Raw genomic sequence first — 26,765 nt, forward strand, 5'->3', positions numbered from 1 at the left:
ATGGCTATATATACCTCTCCATTTCCCCTACTTAACATGTACAAATTGCAGCTCAAGAATTAAGCGAACCATTTCTTCTTCATCAAAGCACTTCCCTTCTTTTTATTTTTCTTTTTTTTGTAGTCCCTAATTCCATTTAGGGACTGTTATTCCATCGAAAGAGTGGTCTTTCTTTTTCCTCTTCAAAGAAGGGTTTAGTTTTCTTTTCTGTTTCACTTCAAGAATCGAAGGGTTTAGTTTTTCTCTTCTGTTTCACTTCAAGAATCGAAGAGTTTAGTTTTCTTTTCTGTTTCACTTCGAGAATCGAAGCGTTTAGTTTTTCTCTTCTGTTTCACTTCAAGAATCGAAGAGTTTAGTTTTCTTTTCTGTTTCACTTCGAGAATCGAAGGGTTTAGTTTTTCTCTTCTGTTTCACTTCAAGAATCGAAGAGTTTAGTTTTCTTTTCCGTTTGACTTCAAGAATCAATATTAAGAACATGGGAAACTGCATAAAACCAAGTAGCATGAAAAAGCAACAAGAAGAGGATTTTGAAATGGAGAAATACCGAGATTATGGTGATGAAGAACAAGAATTTGAGAAAGAAAATGGTAGTTTTGATTCAGAGAATAACAGTAAGAATGGTGTTAAGGTTAAGATAGTGCTTACAAAGGAAGAACTAGAATGGTTGATGTTTCAGTTAACGGTTAGCAATGGAGGAAAGAAGCTTGCAGATGTTTTGCAAGAGATTGAAAGAGAAAGAGTTAAAGGAAAAGTTAGAACTTGTTGGAAACCTTCTTTAGAAAGTATCATAGAAAGCCCTGAAGGTCTTGACATGGAAAGATAATTGAACACTGCTAATTCTGCTGTTATGGCTTTTTATTTATTTTAATTCCTCTTTAAATGAGATTTTTTATTTGGGTTTTGATTTAACCCAAATATATGTAATTAATTAGAATGTTTGGTTCTAATTATATATTTCAATAACTTAAATATTTATTAATTTGAAAAATATATATACAATAACTATTGCGCTGAAAACAAATTAAGTTAAGAAATTGAATTGTAATTGATACAAAGATTGAAGACTGAATCAAACAGAAAAATAAACATAGACTGTTAGACTAAATTTATGAATAAGGTCTGATGGCTTTGAAAGCAAGCTTCAGAATTTTTTTTTTTTCTCCTAGACTATTCTACTTGATGACTTTTAACGAGTTTTGACACATTTGATCATATTGTATCTGCAACTTCTCATCACTACACTCCAATACACATTTAATATATTATCAATAGGAGAAATTTTTTTTTTATATATAATTTTTGAAATTCTTATGAATTTTGGATTTTTTCATGACTGAAAATTACGTTATTAAACGAAAGGCCAACTTAATTTATTAACTTGGAATTGTCTAGAATTTTCAAATAGCTAACTAAGTTTGAATTTTCAGATAGTTTGCTCAATAATCACAGTAAGTAGCACATATACATCAGTACATTTATTGTAATTTCACATAAATGAAGACAGATTGCAAATTGCTACTATAGAAGATAGAGCCGTATTTAATTTCCTTTTATAATTTTCCACACATTTATTATGTATTGGTGGGAGAAAAAAATATCCTTTTCCATTTCTCTTTATCGACAGATGTCAGCACATTCATGTTCCACCATCCTTTCAGAATTAAAAAAAAAGAAAAAAAAAAATAGTCCTTATTGCTTTTTAAATTAGAAAATGAAAATGATGCTGAGAAATTTCCTTTTGGTTTTGTTAAAAAGAGAGGCAAATTGGAGTTTCGGAGTGACATGGATGGTAAAAATTTTTCTTCAATAGATATCGAATTTGCGAGATCTGAATAAGTGGTCTTTTTAAACATTTGGAAAAGAAAAAAAGAGAAGCCAATTGGGTTCTACATAGCATAGCTAAAAAATGGTTCCTTTCCCCTTCTGCATACATGATAAAATTATTTAGAAACAGAAATAACTGCAAAAAACTGAATATTTATATTACAACATTGCAAGATGTACATGATAACTGCTGACAGTTCAGCTTGTAATTAGCTGCATATAGTAGCTAGTATCTGAAAAACTAACAAATTAATAAGGAAATTCATGATCTTAATTATAATTTATCATCTAGATCTCTTCAGGAATTGTCTTAAGCACACCACCACGGGCAGGACCAGCAGAGCAAGAAGGCACAACTCTAACACGATTTACAGGAATTTCTAACAGTTCATGAGCTACATCTCTGAACGAAAGAATTCCACCATCTTTACACTTTGACATTAGACGAGCTGCTTCTTGTTTTGTCATCTTCACTTTCACTCTAATCACACCGTTTTCCAATAATTCTTCTCCCCCATAGCTTCTCTTCTCCAGATTCTTCTTCTTATAAACATTATCTTCTTCTTTGCAAAGCAGTGGCTCTTTATAATTACTTGCCAAGAGATCACCTTTCTTTACTTTCTTTCTTGATGGGTTCTTGCTCAGATCATCTACATGTATGAAACTTGTGCTTTTGTTCGATCCCTTCAGGCCTACTATGGCGTCAAACAGTACTTCTTTCAAAGAAGCATTCAACGAGCTCCACATTTTAAGAGATAAAGAGCAGTGAGAGAGACTAGCTAGGGTTTAGCTCGTGGTGGTGGGCGGAATGGCAATTGCTTTAACTTTTGTGTAGGGCTAATGTTTAATTGTTTATGTTGAGATCAGATAGGGTGGCTATATATAGCAATTTTCAAGCAAGATCCCAAAATTACCATTGTTAAGATTTTTAGAGCATAAAAGATTATTCTATTGAATTACTTAATTTATTTAATATTGAGATGCAAAAATTGATTCATAATAATCTTTAGAAAAAAAAAAAAAAAGACTGAGATGGGCAGACACATGGGACATGTGATATGGAGATGAGATGTGTTTCACCTGTTAGTGGACAACTAATGAACCAATAACCATATAGGCATTAGCCGTTAACTACACGATACAGATTAAAAATTAATAATAATAATAAAGTCTTCATTTGAAATGTTTCTTTCAGTCAATACAGAGCTATCACCAAGTAATGGACTGGACCATCAAACTAAGTACATCCCTTAAGAGACGATTACCGTCTTTGAAATTGTCAAAATAAGCTTGTTAATAAATTAAGGAATTTTAAAAAAATATATATCATATCATAATATTGATTGAATTATCTTGAAATTAAAAAAAAAAATCTTATTAGCAAAACCTTTCATTTTGTTAAATACAATTATCTCTCGTATTCATATGAGTTCAAATGAATATAAAAAAATAAAATTTCAGTAACATTGCGATCACAAGCTTAAAATTACAAATCTTTTCTAAGGATTTAACTATTGGATTATTAGGAGAACAAAATAAAAAACTTTAGTTCTAAAATATCATCCTATACATGCATGTATATTACTCCATCTGTCCCATTTTATTTGCATAGTTTGACAAAATACGCATATTAAGAATTTAGTTAATAAAAGTTATTTTATCATTCTTTATCCTTAATAACTCGTTAAGATACTTAAAGTCCTTCATTCAATGCACAATTATAAAGGTTATTATAGAAAAAATAATTATTTACATGTTTAAATTTAGAAACTTTACAAATATTTTGAGACATCCAAAAAAGAAATAACAAGCAAACAAAATGGAACGAATGAAGTATTATTTTTCGACTAACATTATAAAAGTTTTCAGTCAATCTTCTTGTAAGCAAAAAAACATCCACTAATCGTTAAATTAGCACATTCGAATACTAATTCTTTGCCTTAAAGTTGGTTCAAAGACTCAAACTAGCAACTTAAAGAAGAAGAAATAACACGACAAGTGGTAAGATCGCGACCTTCATCTTGAAAAAGAAAACTTGATGATCTTTCAATTTAAGTATCACAAGCCTGTGTTGCCAATTGGCCGTATCATGGAAATTCTTGAGAGACTCTTCTAAGTCTTGACTGGTTCTTTTTCTACGCGGTTTTGTTTAAGAACGGAATTGTTTAGTCCAAATAGCTTACTAAAAGTCTTTAACTTGTGGGTCGATGTGCTTATGAGTTATTTCTACGTTCAAGTTTACCAATCAGCGATTTGACAGTTTTTCTGTTTCAGTCTAGTTTTTGTTTCTGAAAGCATAGTTCAAGAACTTTGTTTCTGAAAGATGATGTTTAGAGTCTTTAGATCATTTAGGGATAATTTGGAATTTCCTATGCCCGAGTCAGTTTAGAGTTTTACTGTATGTATCCGAATCTATTTAGAATTTTAGTAATTGCATTTAGGAATGAGGAAACGGTCGATTCGATTTAAACCAAATCGTAAGAAAGCTAGAAAATGCAAACTGAAGTTTTTGGACTATAGATCGAACCAAACTGAAATTAATATCTAAATTGAAATCAGTTAGTTTAACCAGTTTTAAATAGTATTTACCATATCAGTTTGATTTTTAAGCTCAAATCAAACAATAAATTCGATTCAAATTGAATCCCGCTTGAATATCTGACCGAACCAAACCAAAAATGGATCAGTTAGATTTTTGATTTGGTTTGGTAAGTAGTTTTGTACACCGCACCTATCGTAAAAACCTGTTTAAAGTACTTTTTAAATGGGTATGATGTATGCAAATTTCAAACGTATAAATTTATTACTTAAGATATCTTATTAACTAATAATAGACAGAATAATTATCAGTACACATGACCAAACTTGTTTAATATAGCGAATTACTGTATATTTGTATCCTTACTCATCATGATAATAATTTCACGATATCTTAAAATACGTAGTCCTACTTTCATCCCTAAACAAGACTGATAATGAGCCCAGAAAAATGAAAATGGGCTGAGGCCCGTTATTAATGAATGGTCTTTGAATTTTAAAATTGTAGGTTTTGCTAGTTTGGGCTTGGTTTATATTCTTATTGGATTGAATAAGTTGACCACACCGCAACAATTCTGACGTGCGTGAAGATCAACGGTGTGGATGATAAACTTATGATACATCTAGAAACACCTAAACTCAGCCACCTTCTAAATGGCTCTCGAACATCGCGTCGTCAAAGCACGGAAGCTTTGTTTTCGCTTCGCCTTCAAGCCGAAAGAAACAGAGAGATATGGGAGGAGCTCAGGCTTTGAAAAGAATCCCACGCATCAAGTTTCCAAAGAGACACCCCAAATCCTCTGGTATGTCTTCAAAACTTCTTCTATTTATCTGTATTCATATGTCTTTATCTTTAACATGCATGGTTTTGATCTGAGCTCAATCTCAATCCCAATCTCTCTGATTTGAGACTTGTTTTGTTAAGGTCTCTGAATGAGAATTCTCGATTGCTTTTCCCTCACCTCGTTTTGCTTGTAGATATGCGGTTTGGCTTGTATAAAACGACAAGTTGTTTCGTCGTTAAGCACCTAGCCTTTCCTAAACGGCGTGTCTTCAATTGTGCAAGCTTTCTTCTTCTTCTTCTTTTTTTTTTTTTTCATTTGTAAATTGGTAAAATGCAATCTCTGCTTTAGTTGTTTCTTGGAATTAGAGATGCTATTTGAGAATTCTGGGTCTTACAATGTAGAAATATTGAGATATATGCATAAAATTTAATCTAAGGGACGCAAATTGCAGGGTCTCAAGAGGCATCTACCACTGCAAATGCTGATGAAACTTTCTTCTCGAGAATAAAGGCTTCCTCAATGACTGTTGGAGGGAAAGCTTCTCTTCAACCTAAACGGACTCCTCTCTCCAATGAGGAGATTGATGCAATCTTGGTGTGTAGAAAGCTTGCTTTTCTTCCTTGATTACTGTTAGAATTGCATTTGCAGTGCTGTCATCACGTAATGCAGTAATTTTATTACTGAATCATGTGATTATGGTTATTTATTCACTAAGTGAGCATCAGGAAGCTGAGTAGTGGCTGTTAATTCTGTTTTTTCCGGGCAGTGAAATACAATGCTGTCTAGTTGTAGAGCATAGTTTGTAGAGCATAGTTTTAGTAAGTCAAATATTTATCCACAACTGTTGGGAATACATTGTTGCATCCTAGTTGCATACTAACTAAGAATGTGTACTACTTTCCGTTTAAAATGAGACTTGAAGTTGAAGTAAATTCACTGGTTCTGCATCATTTCCCGCCTCCTTTGTTAATATAAGGCACTACTTCGTTAATATAAGGCAGAAGACTGATTGTCTGAGATTTTGGAAGTCATTCTCGCGTTCAGTAAACCTCCATGTTTTGTTTTGTATTTTCTTTTTCTTTTTCTTTTTTTTTTTTTGGGAGAATGTTCTGATTATCAAAATTGCCTTAGATTAGCTTATTGTTGCTGTTATAGCTTAGTGTATAGAAAAATTCCAGATGATCCATAAGCAGTTTAGCATTGTGTGTTGACTCTGTTATTGGTCTTTAATTTGAATCAGTATGCATTTCTTGTTCTTTAAGGATTCTCTTGCTTCTATTACTCTGTTTAGATATATTGCTGGCTGCTAATTTATTTGGTTGGTTGTTCTTTTGCAGTTGGGTGGCTGCATCTAATCTTCTCATGGAGCTTCAGTAAGGGGATTGGTCTCCTTTTTTTTCTTTTTTTTTTTTCATTTTCTTGAAACACCGGAAATTTTTCTAATGTTTTTGCTTTATATGCAACCTTTTCAGGTTTATTCATCAACTAAATTCTCAATGTTAAACAAAACAAAAGATACTGAGAAAAGAAATTAACTTCCTTTTGTCCATGTTGTCCTTGGTTGCTGTTTGATGTTGTATGATCTTTACAAACATAATTTATTTCCTTCTTAGTTGGAACCCTCAAAAAACATAGACAATGCATATGAACAAAGACATGAATAAAACAACAAAATATAAACAGGAAGTTCATTGCTGTTCCTTTTGCATTAGCTCTTCAATTATAACAGACCTGGGGTTTTTCCCTGGAGGGCCTTTTTCCCTGCGTTGAAGCTCTTCAAGCCGGAAAGTAATTAACCGATCCCAGTTTCCTCCTTCGAATAGAACAGCTGCCTTTCCATCAGTGATTCGCTGAACAATGCCGCAGTACTTATAATATGGGCTGTTTGGATTATCAACAATAGCAATCATACCAGGCATGAGCAATGGCAATTCAGGTGGTTTTGGCTTTTTCGAAGAAGTAACCCCCGCTATACTTGCTGAACCTGTAGATGACTGTTTTTTCGGAGGTGGGTTTTCCTCTAAAAATTTTTTTAGTCCCTTTTCCCCACCAGGAAATCCTCCAGTTAAACCCATAAGCTCTTTTTCAAAAGCATTCTCTGTGACATCACCAGTCACTGATGCTTCCGTGGTGCTGGAATTTTCCTCATTAGCAGAAACTGACGGCGATAATGATGATTCGATGTCTTTCTTTAGTTCTTGTTGGATACCTTTTTCTCCATTACAGAGTCCTCTGCCTCCCAGGATTTCAAATAGATCGAATTTCGCGCATGGCTTTAGCTTAGACCTGGATGATTCTTTAGGAACCAAAGATTGTGACTTGTGAGGACGATTAAAGAGGTTATTTTGGCCAAGAAACTGGGATCTAAATAGAGTACCTTGAAGAGAAACAGAAGAAGCCATAGCTAATCAGAAGACAAGCTTTGGAAAGGAGGGGAAGGCTTCCTCTTGTAATTCTGGCCACAAATTGGATTTTGTTGGATGGTGCTGTTCTATCTTTCACTTATTGGCTGCTACAATCTACAAACAGGATCATTTTTGTCAATTAGTTGTGAAATTGTAATCCATATTGCCTAGAAACTATTTTGGACCAATCTGTGACGATGATTTTGCCGAAGCACCAATTGATAGTAGCCGCGTGTTCGTGAACTGTAATTCTGTGTAAGTTGTTAACTGGTAGGTAACTCGTGGGAAGGATAAAACGACGCCGCTTGTCATGAGAATTTTCTTCTTAATTGCAGAGTAGTTATTTTGTGGAATAATAATTTTAATAATTTCAGACTTAACTCAGTGTTTTTTTTAATAGTTTCATATTTGAATTTGTGTTTTAAATAATATATACTAATAACTTATATATAATTTTCTTTTTTTTCATTATATTTGTAATATGTCTATAAATATAAATAATTTTAGAATAATCTATAACTATAAGCCGTTTTAAAAATATTTAGAAGTGATTAATAAAATTTTTTAATTTTACTCATTTGTATTAAACAAAATAATTATTTTTACAGTTTTTCAAATAATTATTTTTCTAATCACAATAATTTTAAATAATTTATATTTACCTAGAACCGTATCAAATTTACAAATCAAATACTTTATAATAAATAAATATATTTCTCCTAAAAAACAAAAAAGGATTGGCTAATCCATGATGACTAATAAATACAGCAGAGGACAAAAGTAAAAGCTATAGGGTAAAAGAGTCTTTTTGCATAAACCATAAAAAACTACAAAGTTCGTCTAATCACCTACCAGTCACATCGTATATATATACCTTCGAGGGGTCAAACAACTTTCCGTGAGCTGAAGCAGAGACCTCCATTACATTCTCTTCTCTTCTGTCTCTTTTAATTTTTTTTTTTCACCGTCTAAAAGAAGTCTCTTTACGGTAAGTAATCTATATCGTCTTTGCTTTTTCCTTTTTAAATGATTTGAGTGTATCCTATCTGTTTCTTCCCGAGATCCCACATGTTTTTTATGTGTTTTGCTACTTACGTAAGTTTTATTCTGTTGTTAAAGAGTTTAGATATTATGAGTTCGATTTAATTGAATTGATGTGTTTTTGTAGCTCTTTGTGATCTTGATGGTGCGCAGTAGTTTTGAATTGATGTTTTGCTCAAGTTTGCCTTGTCCTTGCTGTCTTTTTGTTCTACGAGGAATTTACTAAGAAATTTCAATTATGTGATCTGAAATTTTTTGACTTGTGCTTAATTAAGCTTTCTATTCTTTACTTTGTATTGAAATACAAGTTCTTGAAGGCTTGTTGCAATTTATGCTTGATGTAGATATTTTTTGGGGTAAGTTCTGTTTCATGTATTTCTAATCATTGGAAGCAATGTATTGCTGCATTTTAAACCATTGATCCATTTGATTTTTATAATTTGATGAAATTTTTAGCTGCTGCCCTAAAATTTGTCGTCTTTGAGCTTTTATGTTGAAGTCTTTTGTTTTCACATTCAAACTGCTTTTGCCTGCCTTTCTTTCTCCGCCATACCCTCTTGTAAAGGCTGTTCTTCTAATGTATTAACTTTTTTTAACACAACAGTAGATAGGAACTGCTAATGTGCTGCTAGTGAATCGCCATTTTTGTGCTCTACTTTCATTTAACAATTAGGATTGCTATCTCTCACAAATGGTGTCCTGGACTGAGTTCATAGCTATGGAGGACTTCTTAAATCATTGAGAAAAATACATACCCTAGACCAGTATATCGTTCTAGATTACTAAAGTCTAGGAAATTTTGCAGTAATTAAGGGTCGTATTTTATTTGCTGATTTAAAGTTTCTTATTTTCTCAAACTATTTTAACTAGTGCCTATTTTCTTATTATAACTTTGTGTTCCGTGTTCAAAGGTTTGCACCATTTTGAAGTGAATATATAGCTTAATGGATGATGGTCCTGGGAGAGGGAAGATAAAGATAGTCCCAGATCACTTTCAAGTCTTAACTTCTAGTGAGAACTCTTCACAAACCAGTATTTCATCTAATCTGCAGCCAAGAATTGATCACTCAAACAGGTACTTATTTTTTTTCCGTTTAAGAAAAGTAAAAGTAGAATAGAGTGCTTAAGACATTTGAACTGATTTCAATTCAGTTTTTTCTTCTGATTTAGAGCAGCTCTTGTGGCCGTCTCTGGACAGGAAGTAAAACTGGAAGAAAACTAAGGACTGCTGCATTCATGTTGAATTTGTTTAGTCTGCGGGGGCTGCCATGGGGTTCTAGCAATGATGGTCAGCAAAAGGTTGATTGAACATTTCTTTAATATTCTTGTAGCTGATTTTAGATTGTATTTATTCTTTATCTGAACAAATATTTTCTTTTTGCAGGTTGAGTTGACTGTGGCAGAGTTAGAATCCCTTCGATCAGAACTTGCTGAATTAGAAGAGAGGGAAGCTCACTTGAAAGCCCAGTAAGGACAACTTGATCCTGCATATGGAAACTCCAATATATGCTTTTTCTTAGCAATATTGAATCTGTTAATTATTTAATTGGAAATGGTTACCTTTATCTGTATTTTGATTGTATCATGAACAATAAATCGCCAAAAAAAATGAAAAAGTTAGGGTCTGTGACCATAATACCATTCTATATACTGTCAAAAATGATAAACCATGCTGTATTCTATAATTCAGTATTTGCTTCTGGTTTTTGATAAGCACATGCTGCGTTGTTCAGAAAATATTTGTCTTTTGCATATGAACAATTAAATCCTCTGTTATATAGGTTGGAACAAGTTGATGAAATTCTGCGGTCTGCTCGCTTCTCTGGCTACTTGTACATTCGAACTGTACTTAATTTCTCCTTCTCACTTGTCTTATTTTCTATCAGTTCATGCTGCAATATCTTGTGCAAATTGCCCTTAAAAATATGTCTTTTTCTCTATTTTATTCTTACCCCCTTTTACAGAGATGGACAGCTTTACCTGGGGAGCCTCCCCCAATTGATGATACTGAGGTTGATGACTGGCTTCCTCGCTTTGTTGTCCTACATGGGCCTTGCATCTTCTTTTATTTGTTGTGCACAGGTAACTGGTTTTCCAGTAATCCTTCCTGACTCACATGCATGTGTGGCTCACTTATGGTACCAAGCGACCCACTAATATAAGAGAAATGAGTAGCAACAGCCATGGTCTATGCAGTAATTTTTTCATGAATTTGTTCACTTGCTTTGCAGCAGTTTTGGGAGATCCTTTTGATAGATGGACTTCCCCATTAGAATGCCCCCTATATCGTTTTTTCTTTCTCTGCTTGCTGCTGTCCTCAGAGAATTATCAGTTACTTAGTTGACCATCCTAGCTTCTCATTAGTTTTTTCCTCCTTTTGCTGTAACCCTGTAACCAAACAAAGGATGCATCCGCATGGGATAGGAGACTTCCTTATATCCAAAACATCTTTTTTTTTTTTTTTTTGAAAAAAAAAAAAAAAGGAAAAGGAAAATACTCTGAGAATAATGAGTGTTCTGTGAACCAGTTACTTCAGCAAAGCGATTGCTAATTTCCAATTAGTTTGCTTTTCAGTATAAGCTGAGTCTGCTACATTTGATACCCTAAAGACCTCTTATCCACTAACTCCAAGGCTGCAGCCTGACACCCAAGTTAGCCTTACACAGCTAATTGACTTACTTCCCTTTTCTCTACATTTAAGTTCTCCATCCGTGAACCAAAAGATAAGAAATTATAGTTTTGGTTTAAGAAAATCAGAAGGAATGATCAACTGTTGCATACACACTATTTTTCCCCAAACTGCACTTTAATTGCAGGCTGATGGGAAAGATTTTTTTTTTTTACCAGATTTGAGCCCTCAGGATTCAACTTTACTATCCGACATTGTTGAAGTGGGTTCTTTGCCAAGCTTTACACGAGAAGATGATGAGACACGATATTCTTTTTATATCTTAACTCACCATGGCCTGCGATATGAGTGCTCAAGTATTTCTAAAATACAGGTACTTAACAGTATTAAGAAATATAATTATTTCTCGATGTTGTAGTCATTTACTCACACACAAACAGATCTTATTCTTGCTACTCCTCTTACATGAGTCTGTTTTGTCCCTTTCTTACAACTATATCATGATGCACTTTTTTCCCTCTGAGGGTGAAAGAAGGCGGTCCAGCTTGGGGAGCTCAAGTCTTTACCTTCATAACAAGCTTTCATGTTCTATTTAATAGAAACTATTATGGAGGCAACATAACCTTTGAATGGTTTAAAGTTTACAACCCTACAGTTCCGCGACATGTTTATTCATGTTGCTCCAGATTGATAGAGATACTGCATTTAGTACAGAGTCACTGTCCACAGGATTTTTTGATGATATAAATCTAAGAAAATGGTTTGTAGTGAAAAATTTTTTACCATTCTCGAGTGAGAATCTTACTGTATTATCATATATAGTCATATTGGTAAGAGGTTGCTCTTCTGCTATAATCAAGTAATCAACCATACACTTCAAAAATATTTCCTCCTTTCCTCAGGTGGATGCATGGTTGGCAGCATTACAAAGTGAGTGCAAGTCTGGGTCCAATACAAAAGCTCCAAATGGTTTAAGCCAAGTGTGAAATATATGCAGATTTTTAAACCTGTAAGCTGTACATAGGCCAATTTGTTAACCTTAGATCAGTTACATTGTAGATTGGAATTTGATGTCACTAACTTATTCATTCTGTTTTGTACATAGAATGACAATACACGAACAATAAATTATATTGTGCCAATCATTTTATTCAAGAACTGTCATTCAGCCCAGACAGGATTAATTCACGTTCTTTAAAAAGAAAAATTTAAGTCTCAGGTACTTTTCATTATTCTCATCAAGGAGGGGAGAAGGAAAGTAAAAGTAACGAACCAGAAAGAGAATAAAGTAGGCTTTCTGTGCATCTGGCTACAGCGAATAGAATTATAGTTAGGGCGAAGGAATAAGTACAACCGGTCGCCTTCCATTCGAGTATTGGCCAGTGAGAGATGTTTCTTTCTCACTTTCCTTTCATAAAAGGACCTAAAAGGTTGAAGCATCCCTTCAATTTTTAATTTTTAACATGACCTTTTTTTATTTTTTTTTAAAAGAAAAAGTAGATTATTGAATGGAATTCTTTTTTCTTTTTCATGGTTTATTTTAGAAAAAAAAAAAATTAAATGTTACAATACATCTATGTTAAAATATCTTATATATTAATTATCAAATACTAAAATTCACGTATAATTTGTTTTAATGAAATTTATTTTGCAAATAAGATGATATTCTTTGCTACTTTGTGGTTTCCAATGTTTGAGGAAGTATAATCATTACCTTTCTTATTATGAACTCTTTTAAATTATCGTTTAACGATGCCACATAATATGGATGTGTTGAGCTTTAAAATCTTTTTTTTTTTTTTTTGAAAAATAATATATCTAGTGTTTTTAGATTTTTCTAATTTTTAAAGGTGCTAGAAAAAATTACTCGATAAAAATATTTATCTAATTAAAGATAAATTTTTTTTAGAGGTAAAGTATTTTTTAAAAATAAATCGTAATATTAATATAATAAATTACATTATTCTCTAATGATTATTCATATGTGAATTTGAGAATTTCCTCAATGTTTTTTTTCCCACTATTTGTTGCAATTAAATTGATTTTCTTTTTTTAGTACCTTACCAAGTACAAATTGCAATCATGTTCCAAATTATTTAATTTGGTTTTCAAAAACCTTAAGTAATCCCTCAAACAAAATCTAAAGCCGTTAGTTAGATTTGACGGATTATCTCACATTTCGGGTAGGGTTTGACCTGACGATATCAAAAACCAAACCAAACCAAATCAAACCTTATATGTTGTATCCACACATAGCTTTCACTCTCTCACTCTTATCAGGCTATCAGCTGTTCTTCATTTCGTTTGCTCTTCGTGCCTCTACTTCACGTCTCTTATTCTAAAAAACATGAGTTCTCAGATTTTGAGATCTGCTTCTAGAGCCACCAGGTCTCTTGTTTCAGCTTCTAAGGGCTCTCGCTTCTACTCTGGTACATCCACTCTCTTTTACATTTTTTTCAATCTATTAATTTTTAGTTTTATCGAGTTTTTTATTTTTTAAATCTGTTTTCACATGATTGTAATGTGGAATCTCATATGATAAATCTTTTCGTGCTTGATTTGTTTCTGGTTAATCTTTGATATCAATTTTTTTGAGATTCCTATATTTTTGAATATTTTTTTTCCGTTTTTGATATCCTATATGAGAGTTTGATATTCTGCAATTAAAAAATCAAATATGAGTTTATTTTGGTGTTGATGAAATCTCTTTAATATTATTGTTTTTCTTGATCTATTTTATTTGTAGAAGGACGAGCTGTGGCTGCAGCTGCGGCGGTTTCATTCAGTGGAAAGGCGCCGTTCTTAGCTTCCGCTTTTGGAAGGACTGGTTCCTCAAATGCTTCTGCACAATGGATTTCTGGAGTCCTTGCAATTCCTGCTGCAGGTTTTGGATTGAAAAAGTTTTCTTTCTCCACTTACATGTGGACTTTTTTTATAATTACAGTCTCTTTCAGCATTATCTAGACATTTGATTTGGAAATTTATAAAACTGACGTGCATATTTCTCCTACTTTGTGTGTGCGAGAGTGAAGAGAGGTAGCTAGGGAGATGCTGGCTTAAATGTAAAGAATCTGGGTGGAGAAAGAGATAATATAAGAATTGAGTGAAACTTTAGGCATGGGATGGATTTTAGACTTGACTGTTTCTCCAAAATTTCTGCCATACATTGCACCTGAATCCCTAAGTGTGTCGGCGACCATTGTAATTCTCAGCTGATCAAAATTTATGCAGATCCCCTCTTTTCTGTTTATTCTTCACACATACTGCATGCATTCAGATCCATATCTAATAAGTTGCCTCTTTTTCAATTCTTTATCACCAATGTAAAAATTTCTGGATCCATTGTGAAATTGGTTCTAGATAGGGGTGCAAACGAGTCTAAGTCAAGCCAAGTTTTGAGAAGTTCAGACTCGTCTATTCACCTATTTAAGGAGCTTAATTAAGCACACGCTTGTCTCAATAAAAGCTCAAAGCTTTAAGGTCAGCTTGTAATAGGCTAACTCAAGCTGGGCTGAACGAGCTGATTACATTTTCAGACAAGCGCAAGCTCAATTGTAGAACTTTTATAATGCATCTTATAATATTTTATACTAACAAGCCACTATTTAGAAAAAGAAACGATAAACTGTGTGGCGAAAAAGAAACGATAAACTGTGAGGCCCACAACGTGGTATAAAAGCCACAATATAATGACACGAACGGGAAGGGCTTTAGCTTTTTATAAGCTCATGAGCACCTCCTCATTTCAAGCGATGTGGGATTTGCATCACATACTTGCTCTCCTGTGATATTTAATTAAATTTTTATCATTTTATAATTAAAATCATAAATTTAAAAGTACCTTTTCTAAATCTTTTGAGTAGAATGATAGAAAAAAAATGTGGAGGGCAGTGACGTTGTAATAGCACTGTTCTGTGTATTCTTTTGGTTGCATGATACTGTTACTGCATTCTTTCCCCCCTGTTTACTTAATCTATGATTTTTAACTTTTCTTTTTGTAGTTTACATGCTCCAAGAACAGGAGGCACATGCTGCTGAGGTACTCTAATCAGTTTTTCATTCTTTATCCATATACATCCCCTTAGTTCTTTCTTTTTTTTTTCCTTCATTTTGTTAGAAGATAAATAATACAATCTCTGATTCTATATTTAGCTGGAGCGCACTTTCATTGCAATTAAGCCGGATGGAGTGCAGAGAGGGCTGGTAAGACATGCATTTCACTTTTGTTTACTACCAAGCGGGCCTTTACCTTCCTTAGCTCTAAACTTTAATAATGTTATATTGTATTTGCTACTTGTTTAGATGTCTTTTAGTATTTGTTTCTTGTAGATTATTGCTGCTTGGCATGTTATTTAAACTTTTTTTGCAGATTGCAGAGGTCATATCTCGATTTGAACGTAAAGGGTTCAAGCTTGTAGCAATTAAGATAGTAGTTCCCTCGAAGGACTTTGCTCAGAAGCATTATCATGATCTGAAGGAAAGACCATTCTTTAATGGTCTCTGTGACTTCCTTAGCTCAGGCCCCGTTGTTGCCATGGTATGAATACCCTGAATCCTCCGCTTAATATTTTTCAACCTCTATTTTTGAGTCCTGCAAACTGATTCAACTTATGCAGGTTTGGGAAGGAGAAGGGGTGATCAGATACGGGCGGAAACTCATTGGAGCCACTGATCCCCAGAAATCAGAACCCGGAACCATCAGAGGTGACCTAGCCGTAATTGTTGGCAGGTATCATTTTGAATTTAGTCAAAAAACATCACTATTTCTTGATTTTCATAAGAAATTGCACTTGCCACTGCTTGCGTCTTGTGTAAACTACATCTAGCAATCGGCATTCAGTGACAATTGTGTTATTGCTTCCCTGATGTGCTTAATGTTGTGCATTTACATTACCATTTTAAGATTATTATTGTTTTGCCATATAGAAATATCATCCATGGAAGCGACGGACCAGAAACAGCCAAGGATGAGATTGCCTTGTGGTTCAAACCAGAGGAATTGGTCAAGTACACAAGCAATGCTGAGAAGTGGATCTATGGAAACTGATGGAGATATTTGTTTTGACATTTAATTCAGGAATTTAGGTCCCACCGATAGGGTGGGGGAGAATCATAATTGGTAGAATAAGATTGGTTCTGCCAAGGTGAGTGACAATATTCCTTCGCTACGATCAACAAGCGAAGATTGAAATTTAGCAATAATTTATTCCACCTTTGTTTTGTCATGAACTCCAATCAATGATTTAATGATAATACCTATTCTAATTTTTGTCTCCATATTGTTTATTTTGGAATACATTATGCTCAAGTGAAATGACAGTTTATTTATTTATTTATTTACGGTTTAAATAAATTATATTGCGTGACAGATTCATAATTTTTTCTCCTTTTAATTGTAGTTCGAATTTGATAATTTATAGAAATCTAATAAAATTTAAGCAACTTGAAATTGACCAAATATGATCGAGTCATTTTATGACCAATACAAAGGAAAAAGGATCAAAAATTTATTTCTTAAATTAATTCAACCACCGTCTTAAACTAATAATTTAACTTGTTCTCTCAAATAAAAAAAAAACCTAATTTATCAAATTAAAACCAATAATGACACACGTTATAACCTCTAAAATAATGTTTTTCCAGGACGCATCCTCACCAGATTATTATGCAAAGGCAATTATTGCGTCAAAAAAAGATGAGGTTACGCAATAATTCCGGTATTTCAGGGCGGACTTGAAATCTAATTGTGACTCTTTTAACCATTACTTGAACAATTCCCGATTGAATTCCGCCGAGCGTTGCCTGCATAACAATTTCTTCTCTATTGTTTTTTCATATAAATATATATTAATCGATTAATCGATTGTCTAGCCTTACGTCAAAACTCATTTACTCCTGTGGCATCCCTCGGGGAAGCATCTTCTTCGTTGTCCCGAAACTTCGAAACAGTTTTTGGTAGCCCGAACCCTAAAACGTTTTCAATTTCTCCTTCAACTTCGACAGTCTCGTTAAAAATCTGTAAGTTTCTCTATGTGACGATGCGTGTATCTTCTCTTTATTTTTATAGATGTAATTTTGTTGATTGGATTGTTTAATTGTTTTTGGGCCATTGAATTGGAAACCCTAAGGTTATTCTCTGTTTGTTTTTCCTACAAGTTTTGTGTTAATTATCAATATTAAGTGCTATGCTTTTGTTTGATTGATAGTAAGCAACATAAAGTGGATTCCCTTTGAGAATGACAGCTCTAATGAGTCGATTCGCTTTTTAGATTATACTTGAGCTTGCTTTTGGTTTTTAAGCAAAGCAATAGAAATCGTAAATCGATATACGATATCGGTTATAGATTTTGATTATGATGTGTTTTTATTCCAGATTGGGTTTGTGATAGTGCTTTGATTTCTAAATTCTCTTTTTACGATTAGTTGCGGCTGATTTCCAGAAATTTTTTTGTAAGTTTGATTTCTGGTTTCTCTTCATCGGTTATGAATATTTTCGTTTCTAATAGTGCTGCAATTTTTTTGTTTTGCTTGCTGTACTGCCCCTGCTTCCTCCCTTTGAAGAACTTGTTCTTCATGTTTGCTATGTCTTGCTTTGGTATCAAATATCGCTCTCCATTTTTAATGGTCGTATTTTTCGTGCTTGTTTACAGCCACGACTTAATTTTACTGTGTCAGATGGCCACCAAACCACTTACACGTGAGGAAATTGCTAACACGGAGAAGAAATTGGACATGCCATTAGGTATGCTTGTTTGAAAGTATTGACTTAGACTAGTTTTTTCCCTATTCATTGTTGTTTTCTTATTGCTTATACATATTGTGTTTATGTTGTTTAGATGACATCATCAAAATGTCTAAAAACACAACAATTAAAGCTAAGAAGCAGCGAAGTGCTCCGGTATGGAACTTGTCCATAGAAACACGCTCTTCATACCTTGTTCTAGATATTCTGCATGTGATTGATCTTGGAAGTCTCTTTTTTGGCAGAATAAAAGTCAGAAAGTTTTTAATAATCCTGTACGAGAGAAAGCTTTGAAGGTGCGGCGTTATATGGACTCAAGACCCTTCGTTCGGCAGGTATATAGCTACTCCTGCTAATATATGCTAATTTTGCACATATTTTGACTGGTTGATGAGTCAATAATTGCTTTCTATCCATTTTATTCATATTTTGCTGATCAGGGGGCTTTAGCTCAAAGAAGGTCGAATTTCCAGGGAAATCGATTTCATTTAACAACTGAGGTTGCAAGGAAGGCTGCAGTTGCTCCTTTTCGCAATAAGCCTTTTGACCGTAATGTGGCGGCTAATTCAGACAAAGCAAGGTATTATGCCTTTTCAGTTTCATGTTATTATTATATATTTCAACTTTGATTTTAGAACAATTGGGTGAAGCATGGCAACCAGAGTTGCTAATCTAATTGTGATGGTCTATCATGGGCTTCTTGCAGGTAACTATGATGACATCTGCCATGTGGTCTTCTGGTTAATATTTGTTGTTGGGTCACATAGTTTTGTGGAATTCAAATATGCTATTGGTTTATTGACACTTGACGAGTGACCTATTTTGGAGTCCTAGTTATTGATGGCATCTGTGCAAATTATACAAAGTAGAATTCCTGCAGTGTGATGTTTATCAATTAGGATGAATGGTGAATGCATCTCTCGTTTGATGGATATGGTTGTTTAGAAGTGGATGTTGTGTCATTTTGGTATGTTGGAAGTTGATGCTTAAGCATTTTGGTAGGCTTTGAAAGTAATGGATTTTATATGATTGAAGTAAATTTAATTTGAAGGCGTTGGCTTATGAAATGCTTTAAATGAATGCTGCATTAAACAGAGTAAAGGTGTGGCGGTTATGAAAATGCATCAAAAATTGATATGCTGAGGTGATGTTTGCACAAATGTCGTGTGAAGAGATATATGTCTTATGCATTGGGTGGACTGTGCACAAGTGGGTAATTGGTGGATACCTTTTCGGACCCATTCTTCATCTCTAGATCCTGGTGTTATTTTTTATTCTCTGTTATTGTGAAGGGTATGAATCATGTTGCCATCACTGATGGTGATTTTTCTTAGTGTTTTGCTTTTCTGTGGTTAGAATGCCCACTTTTTCATTGAGCATTTAGGTTGATTTTCTGGTGGTTCACCTATCCTGTGTTTCTCCCTTTTGACGCCCTAAAATTTCATTATTTTCATGAATGGGGAAGATTACTTTTGGGGATCTTTGTTCTTTATGGCCTGGAGTTAGTGATAAGTAGACTTCTGCAGTATGGAACTTCCTCAGTTATTTAGTTAATGCTTCAATCATCTCGGTCTTCCTTTTTTTATCACCTGCCTGTTGCATGACTGGGTCATCTTTTGATGGGGTGTGCTGTGAAGGAGTTGACACAATGATATTGGTTATGAAAATGGCTGCTTTTGGGCTTAAAAGAAAAGGAGCATTGTGTTTTGGATTTTATGTGCTTCAGTTGATTAACTTGGAATAACTTTGTGGAGATAAGCTCCAAGCATTCATTTAACGCATTGGATGGGGATCATAAATCTTTTTTTTTCCTGCACAAGCTTTGTGGCTTCTGTGTGGTGGTACTATTTGCAACCTTAGTACTGGAAGTTGCACTCTTCTGCTTATTGATCTGTTTTGAAGTCTTGCAAATGCGTAGTTCCCATTCAGTCATGTTGCTATATGGTGGTGGTCCTCTATTTTGGTAGCAAAGCATTCAAGTCAAGACTTGAAGTCCAGATTATCATCTGTAATTTCAAATATTTTCGTGGGATTACAAGAAATGAAAAGTGCAGAGAACTGGCTTTGTCTTCACTTTTATTCAACTGACATTTGTTTCCTAAAATGGTTTGTCTTAGTTTGTCTTAGTTGGATGTAATTTTAATAATTATGGTAAGACTCTTGTCTCAACCAAATCAAATTGTATCCGCACGAGTTTTATGACACTAACTACGCTGCAAATTGTCAAGTGTGGAAGGACTTTATTCTCATCTTGGAATCTGGGTGCTTGAGTATTATTTGTTTTAGAGTCATTTTTGTTAATTTCTGCATGCAGGACTGGAGCTTTTATGGTTCAGAGGAAGGCTGGAAATGGGGGCTTTGCTGCAAAGGTATTCTTCCATCTCATAACTCTCTTGGACTTTGTCCGAGATGTTCCGTTGTAATGTATCTATGTTAAATTTTTTGGATTTCTGCTGAAGTTACATTACTCTGCCTTTTAGATTGATTTGATTGGTTTCTCAATAAAAGACAATTCGACTGGACATTGGATCCTATTGCACTTTTGTCTTACTCTTTGTGATCTACTAGTATGCAATAGCAATGGCAAAATGCCACTGAGAGTGGCAAGATGATGTTGACCTTGTTTGTTTTTCTTTGCAGTCGCCACAGCAGCTTCAGCAGCAAGGAGATGGAGGTGTTAAACCAAGGCCTCAAACGCTAGATTCAAGGTTTGCCAACATGAAGGAAGAAAGGATGAGAGTCTTGTCAAGGCGGAACAATGGTGTACAGTGCAATGGCATTGGTGGTCGACCAAGGGTGCCATGGGCAAGAGGTCGATTTGGCAACTGATGCTTAGATTACTAGGTGTCAATTGAAGCGGGATGTTTTGGTGCTTGTTCAAGCACGTCTTAGTCTTGGTGCTAAAGCAAAAGGTGCTCACGTCTTCCTGCATTGCTATTTGTTGGTGGTTAGGCCAGCTGAGTTGGCTATGTAAAACCGTTGGTTGTTCAGTTGTTAAAATTCAGTTTTGCATGGTTATATTCAAGAACAACTTTCACCTTGGTGCTTCTTTGGCGGCATTGTATATCATTACAGGATCATTTATATTAAATGTTCGTGCTTTTTTTGATAGCTTTGCGTATGGTTGTTCTCATACGCCACTTCGAGTGTTGACAGTGGAGAGTAGAAGTCCTGTTTAAGAACGTGTCCATAATTGATTTGGGCTTTGTTGAAGATGGTTACTCTTTTAGCCTGGTCGATTAGCTAGTGATTACGAGGATTTGCTGATGTTATGACGGGAGAAAGGGCAAGTTCTTTTGTCTCTTTCTGCAGCTTCTTTTGATATCTTGACCGATAACATGTACCAAGTCTATGTTGGTGTTTCAATTGGCAGAAAATATTGTTACTAATGCAGTGATTGATTAATTTGGGCTCGATTATCTTACACTTTTGAATGGGAGGTAGAAAGAACTGTTTTTAAATTTTTGCTTTCAACATTTTAGGATGGTCAAAACTCAATGAAAACACCTATATAACAGACATGCTGTTCGCAGTGACCTTACCCTATGAATTCGAATTCCCATTAATAAAGTTATACTTGACAACTAACGACGGTGGTTCAAATTAATAAAGCAGGTGAAATCAATTAACTTAATTAAGAGGATATCAACATGGGGTTGTAGCTCATATGGTAGAGCGCTCGCTTCGCATGCGAGAGGTACGGAGTTCGATTCTCCGCAGCTCCAAACAATTTTTTGTTTTTTAAACTCTCATCAGTCTATTAGAATCGTTCCCGCATGTAATTTAATCTGAACGGCTGAAAATAATCTACGACTCCTAATCGTACACTTCACATCACTCCCCGCCTGTCCTAACAGCCTCTCGTTTCTAATCTCTTCATCTGTTTCTTCTTCCCAAAACCAACGAGCAAAGACTTATAGTAACCAGAGACCTTTCCCGTTAACCAAAAAAAGAAATTCTCTGCCTTCCCCATAAAATATGACTTTGAACTTAGGCTCTCCTTGGCTCTCTCGCCTTTCTCACCCTCCTCACCTCCCTCTCCCTAAATTCTCTGAATCTTATCCAAAGTCCAATTACTCTCTCTTATCTCTCTTACTAGCTGCTACTGGCTTCAACCATTCAATCTTTTCCTCTTCGAGAGTTCTCAAAGCAAGAGCTTCACTCAGCGAAGGAAACTCTGCCCTGGACGTACTGTTATCGAATGACGAGGAGTTGCTTGGCCGAGTCTCTGCTGCTAAAGACGCTAATGAAGCGATCCAGATAATCGCCGACATTTCTAACATAAGTAGTGGCGTAGTTAGCGTCTCCGATTGTTGCCGCATTATAGCCGCCGCGCTTGATAGGAACAATGTTGAACTGGCCTTATCTATCTTCTATGCCATGCGTTCGAGTTTTGATCAAGGTCCGTTCATCTGTTTCTAACATTTCCTTTTTCTTCTATGATATTTCAATACGGTTTTGAAATTGAGGAGAATTTTTATGTGGGCGATGCGTGGTTTCAGGTGTTAGTGAAAGTGGCCCTCTGCTGGAAAGATGGAAGTGGTCGAGGCCAGATGTGAGTGTTTACACAGTTTTAGTTCAGTGTCTTGCTTCATCATTGAAGGTCTCAGACGCACTTAAGGTGATTGATTATATTTGTCGAGTGGGAGTATCTCCTGGTGAAGAGGTAAGAACTAATGACGGGCCTTCTTTTCATTTCTATGGTCATTTTGTTTGATAATACATCTTTTTTTGGATATTTTTCAGGTTCCTTTCGGGAAGGTTGTGAGATGTCCAACTTGTATGATAGCTGTTGCCGTTGCACAACCTCAGCATGGTATTCAGGTATCGACACGAGCTTTCCTAATGGCTTGGCTTTGGTCTCAATTCAAGACATAATCCTGCTTCTAGGGTCTTGCTTCTCACTATTCACATAATTTTTTTATTTGGTGCAGATTGCATCTTGTTCAAAGTGCCGTTATCAGTATGAGCTTGTTTCTGGAGACATAACTACTATAAACTCGGAGGAAATCAGGTTGGTTTACTTCCGTATTTATTGTTTCAATAAGTAAACTGATATACTGTTGAATTAGTGTGGTATCTTTTCCGTTCTGCTTGTAATTATTTGAAATCCATGGCCAATATCATATCTAAAGCATCTACTGTTCAACAAGGACATGTATTATTCAAAAATTGATATATTCTCTTACAATATTTCAGTGTTTTTGTGATCAAATGATATATTTGTGTATGATGTTGATCCTGGGATATTCACTTTTCTAAGGAACTCCTCCTGCCGAACGCAGCAAGGACCTTCCAGTATGGGAAAAGGGGCTAAGGTTTCTGCAGATAATGAAGCGAACCATTCCTGCAGCTGTTCATTCCATTGTGGTACAGTTTTTTATTTTTATTTTTATTGTTATTGTTATTTTTTGTTTTGGTTTTAACCTTAAATGCACATTTCATGTTTCTTATAGTTCTGATTAGGAATTTCCGTTTACTCAGAAAACTTTGAACTATAAGATTTATAAGGCATTTGATACCTACTAATTTCTGTTGTCTACCTTATTCTTTTATTGGTCAATTGCAAGAGTTTAACTATAAATAACTAACCTTGTATTGATGAAGAGATCAGTCTTCAAATTAGATCCATCAGTCTGCCCTTACCTTACTGCCCTCTTTCACTTGTGAACTTTTTCCTTTTGTACACATTTCACTTTTCAGGTGCAGACCCCTTCTGGAATAGCACGTACACACAGGTTTGCTACCAAAACAGTTGATCTCCCAGCACAAGAAGGAGAAAGAGTAACTATTGCTTCTGCTCCATCAAATGTTTATAGAAATGTGGGCCCCTTTAAATTTAGGCCAAAGCCCCCCAAGACATACCCTGGGGAACCTATGTGCCTGACAAACCATGAAAATGGTAGGGAATCAATTTTACTGAGAGCCCCCGTAAAAGATGGAAAGCTTTCTTTACTTAACCCCACAGTCCTCATTCCACTGCTTGCTGTTCTTGCTACTGGAGATGCTGCATCTGGAATTATTGATCCCAGCCTACCTCAATTCCTTTCTGTGGCTACCATTGCATCTCTTGGTGTTGGAGCTACATTGAATACGCTGGTTTTCCCTCAGTTGAATCAGGTGGGCTAGATTCTTCTGTTTTCTTCAAACAATTTTTCTTTGGCATTTCGTTTTATGTTAAATTCTCACTTTAGGATTACAAGCACTTGTTTAAGATTTTCCATCTAGCTCCCAATCTCCTTGTTTAAGACTGCCATCTATTGGCAGAATTTGTTTCATTCTCCATGTCTTCAATTCTCTGTATCTGGAAGAGAAGATTGGATATTGATCTAATATATTGTTGATCAACAAGAACGAACGATTCTATCCCTCCTTTTTCTTCAGATTCAGTTTAAACTTGGGGGCAATCTGTGACTTCTCCCAAAACCTATGCTCCTCAAACTAGTTTGTTGATACATCTGGTCCCTAAATCAGCTCCAAATTCTCAGTTTTACAGAATTGGTAGAACACTCTATCTAGTCAACTTATTTAGGTTGCTGCATTTATGGACCTTCCGGCTCACTGCTAATATTAGTTGGTCAAAATAATTTCACATTGTGCAATATGGGTGGTTTTATTTACTTCTATGATCTGTTTGTTTAACTACATATATAGAGATGGTTCAGGATTCTTCCCAAGAGGACACAACATGAATGGTCATTCTTTGATTGTTTCAGCTTCCTCAGAGATCAGTGGATGCATTTGCTATCAAGCAGCAGCTATTATCTCAATATGATGTACTTCAGTCTCGCATCAAGGACCTAAAAGAAGCTGCCGAAAAAGAGGTACGCTCCCACATGTTGTGATTTCAGTATTTTCATAGTTCTATTGTTAGCTCTTTTGAGCTGTGCCATGTGAGATGTGGAAGATAATTTTGTATTTCGATAACTGAAGTACCCCATTGTTCTGTTTGAAACCCAAGCTCGGAAAAAAATTGTTGGACACACTTACCTGTAACAGGGCCCCTTCGAATCTAATTTGAAGTTCTACAAATAGTCTAAGGTTGACCAATTCTAACAAACAAGGAAGCAAGTTCACCTTTTTTTTAAGCCATTATTTAGTACACTAAAAAATGATACTTAAAATTCTTTGTAAAATAAATTTGTTGAACATATAGGTTTGGATGTTGGCTCGGATGTGTCAGCTGGAGAACAAAATCTTTGCTGTTGGAGAACCTTCCTATCGGTAGAACCCTCTTGATGTTACTAGTAATTTCTAAGTGCATACTATTTTGCTTACAGTGTAAATGTGTTTAGTTTCCTCTTCAACTTGACTAATGTGAAAGATCTGTATCTTTCTTTTCAGGACTCGGAGAACGAGGGTAAAAAGGGTACGAGAAAGCTTAGAAAATTCCCTCAAGGGACGGATAGAACTAATTGATAGCTATGCAAGAGTATGTGATCTGCACGAGTAAAAAACCATTCATCTGCTACCTAGACCTCCACCCTCACCCCCTTCTTTTTTGTGCTTTTCTCAAATTGGATTGCTAATTCATGCTAAAAATTCAATTTTCAGATTTCTTCAATGATTGAAATTGAGGTGGAAATGGACTCAGATGTTCTTGCTGCTGAATCAGTGAGCAATGCGGTAGGTGATACTTGTTTATGTACCCTTTCCTTATCCCTGGTCTCTTAATTATATAAGGTTACTTGATGTAGCAGTTCTGTTTTTGCAGGAAAGCATTGCGGAGCAGATAGAACAAATAATGGAACTAGAAAACCTTGAAGAGGTACATTTAATCTTTTCTTCTTCTGAATCTTCTGACACAGTTTGTGTAATTATGTAAATTAGTATATTTGAATTTTCTCTACATTGTTTTGAGTTGTTTTCCTCTGCAAAATTCTTTTCACTTGGAGTTTCTTTCTACTTTCTTTGCATCCTGCATTTCACAAGGGACATACAGTGACTCGTTACCTTTTCATTTTTATTTAACGCAGAGATGGAGGCTACAAGCTGAAGCAAATGATGAGGCTGAGAGACTTCTCAGTTACCAGCCAATATCTTCAGAGAGTGTCTAGACATTTTTACTGGATATCAGCTTGCATTAACCAGTTTCAAGTCTGCAAGTTTTGCAGTGTTATGGATCTCATGTTTCTGCTCCAGAAAACCTTTCATCAGCTGAATATCTTTGAAAGCTGGCAACAGTTCCTGTTATGTGGAATGAAATCTATGCACATCTGGAAATGGACTATCAGAAGGTAGGTGTTTAGATGTGCTACAGCTTGAAACTACTCCAGCAAGTCATTCGAGTGGCTCGAGGTATTAGGTGATTTTATGTTTAATAGGTTAATATTACTCATTCTCTCTCTTTTTGAAAATCATGATAATTGATAACCTTTGCCTGTTCGTATAGTGTGAGCAGGAAAAATGTTTGTACAAATAGAGGATCGCTCCACTACTTTCCTATTTCTGGTATATTGTACATGAGAAATTCTGATTATTTCTGCAGAAAGAAGCAGGAACCAATCCACATTTGCCTAAGAGCAATTCTGGACAACTTAACCAAGATTAAACAAAGAATAAACTCAAAAACTGTGCCCATCTCTCTCGTCCTTGGCTTCAGCCACTCTTTTCTCTTTTGGTAGCACACACATATTTTGGTCTTCTCAATACTCATATCCTAATAGACTTGTAATTGGATTGCCCTTATTAAGTCATTACCGACCATTTGGTAATAGGAATTTAAAAATAGATGGCACTCTGGCTTCATTCACGGTGACTCAACCATTTGCATTCTTAGTCAATCAACTACTTAAGCAGCA

At 35.0% G+C, this 26,765-nt stretch overlaps 7 protein-coding genes and 1 non-coding gene across 11 annotated transcripts; 7 read left to right on the forward strand and 1 right to left on the reverse strand.

The window, feature by feature from the left end:
• Window positions 1–28: 28 nt before the first annotated feature.
• On the forward strand, window positions 29–947 carry LOC105645670 (uncharacterized). The gene has a single exon (XM_012231329.4). It carries the CDS (start codon window positions 476–478, stop codon window positions 821–823), a length of 348 nt encoding a protein of 115 aa, XP_012086719.1. The 5' UTR covers window positions 29–475; the 3' UTR covers window positions 824–947.
• Window positions 948–5,005: 4,058 nt separating this feature from the next.
• On the forward strand, window positions 5,006–6,696 carry LOC105645667 (uncharacterized). The gene is made up of 3 exons (XM_012231325.4): window positions 5,006–5,165; window positions 5,599–5,741; window positions 6,485–6,696. The coding sequence occupies exons 1-3, from the start codon at window positions 5,096–5,098 to the stop codon at window positions 6,500–6,502; spliced, it is 231 nt and encodes a 76-aa protein (XP_012086715.1). The 5' UTR covers window positions 5,006–5,095; the 3' UTR covers window positions 6,503–6,696.
• Window positions 6,664–7,759, reverse strand: NDHS (NAD(P)H-quinone oxidoreductase subunit S). The gene has a single exon (XM_012231327.4). It carries the CDS (start codon window positions 7,547–7,549, stop codon window positions 6,836–6,838), a length of 714 nt encoding a protein of 237 aa, XP_012086717.1. The 5' UTR covers window positions 7,550–7,759; the 3' UTR covers window positions 6,664–6,835.
• A 636-nt stretch (window positions 7,760–8,395) lies between these two features.
• LOC105645666 (Pleckstrin homology (PH) domain-containing protein) lies at window positions 8,396–12,380 on the forward strand. 3 transcript variants are annotated; one of them, XM_089720827.1, is made up of 8 exons: window positions 8,396–8,540; window positions 9,505–9,668; window positions 9,769–9,892; window positions 9,978–10,060; window positions 10,375–10,438; window positions 10,558–10,675; window positions 11,441–11,595; window positions 12,125–12,380. In XM_089720827.1, the coding sequence occupies exons 2-8, from the start codon at window positions 9,538–9,540 to the stop codon at window positions 12,206–12,208; spliced, it is 759 nt and encodes a 252-aa protein (XP_089576953.1). In that variant the 5' UTR covers window positions 8,396–8,540; window positions 9,505–9,537; the 3' UTR covers window positions 12,209–12,380. The 3 variants fall into 3 exon arrangements, with proteins under 3 accessions (XP_089576953.1, XP_012086712.1, XP_037493838.1); XM_012231322.3 differs by lacking the exon at window positions 8,396–8,540 and adding an exon at window positions 8,557–8,647; XM_037637910.2 differs by lacking the exon at window positions 8,396–8,540 and adding an exon at window positions 8,719–8,949.
• Window positions 12,381–13,460: 1,080 nt separating this feature from the next.
• Window positions 13,461–16,499, forward strand: LOC149497244 (nucleoside diphosphate kinase III, chloroplastic/mitochondrial-like). The gene is made up of 7 exons (XM_089720828.1): window positions 13,461–13,651; window positions 13,969–14,106; window positions 15,224–15,261; window positions 15,375–15,425; window positions 15,592–15,759; window positions 15,839–15,951; window positions 16,149–16,499. The coding sequence occupies exons 1-7, from the start codon at window positions 13,570–13,572 to the stop codon at window positions 16,267–16,269; spliced, it is 711 nt and encodes a 236-aa protein (XP_089576954.1). The 5' UTR covers window positions 13,461–13,569; the 3' UTR covers window positions 16,270–16,499.
• A 467-nt stretch (window positions 16,500–16,966) lies between these two features.
• Window positions 16,967–21,075, forward strand: LOC105645665 (uncharacterized). The gene is made up of 7 exons (XM_012231321.4): window positions 16,967–17,240; window positions 17,873–17,964; window positions 18,059–18,120; window positions 18,210–18,299; window positions 18,405–18,544; window positions 20,279–20,333; window positions 20,605–21,075. The coding sequence occupies exons 2-7, from the start codon at window positions 17,898–17,900 to the stop codon at window positions 20,791–20,793; spliced, it is 603 nt and encodes a 200-aa protein (XP_012086711.1). The 5' UTR covers window positions 16,967–17,240; window positions 17,873–17,897; the 3' UTR covers window positions 20,794–21,075.
• Window positions 21,076–21,616: 541 nt separating this feature from the next.
• TRNAA-CGC (transfer RNA alanine (anticodon CGC)) lies at window positions 21,617–21,689 on the forward strand. The gene has a single exon. It is a non-coding gene; the product is annotated as a tRNA-Ala (tRNA).
• A 144-nt stretch (window positions 21,690–21,833) lies between these two features.
• Window positions 21,834–26,544, forward strand: LOC105645663 (Pentatricopeptide repeat (PPR) superfamily protein). 2 transcript variants are annotated; one of them, XM_012231320.4, is made up of 12 exons: window positions 21,840–22,366; window positions 22,467–22,630; window positions 22,711–22,788; window positions 22,899–22,978; window positions 23,250–23,334; window positions 23,668–24,084; window positions 24,681–24,788; window positions 25,121–25,188; window positions 25,309–25,396; window positions 25,519–25,590; window positions 25,679–25,732; window positions 25,941–26,544. In XM_012231320.4, exons 1-12 carry the CDS (start codon window positions 21,943–21,945, stop codon window positions 26,019–26,021), a joined length of 1,719 nt encoding a protein of 572 aa, XP_012086710.1. In that variant the 5' UTR covers window positions 21,840–21,942; the 3' UTR covers window positions 26,022–26,544. The 2 variants fall into 2 exon arrangements, 1 of the variants encoding a protein (XP_012086710.1); XR_016320654.1 differs by lacking the exons at window positions 25,679–25,732; window positions 25,941–26,544 and having other exon boundaries at window positions 21,834–22,366; window positions 25,121–25,211; window positions 25,519–25,545.
• Window positions 26,545–26,765: the final 221 nt, after the last annotated feature.

Source organism: Jatropha curcas, chromosome 4 (genome assembly GCF_041381405.1).
Source record: "Jatropha curcas cultivar XTBG-Jc1 chromosome 4, XTBG_Jcur_1.0, whole genome shotgun sequence".
In the NCBI taxonomy this organism is placed as follows: domain Eukaryota; kingdom Viridiplantae; phylum Streptophyta; class Magnoliopsida; order Malpighiales; family Euphorbiaceae; genus Jatropha; species Jatropha curcas.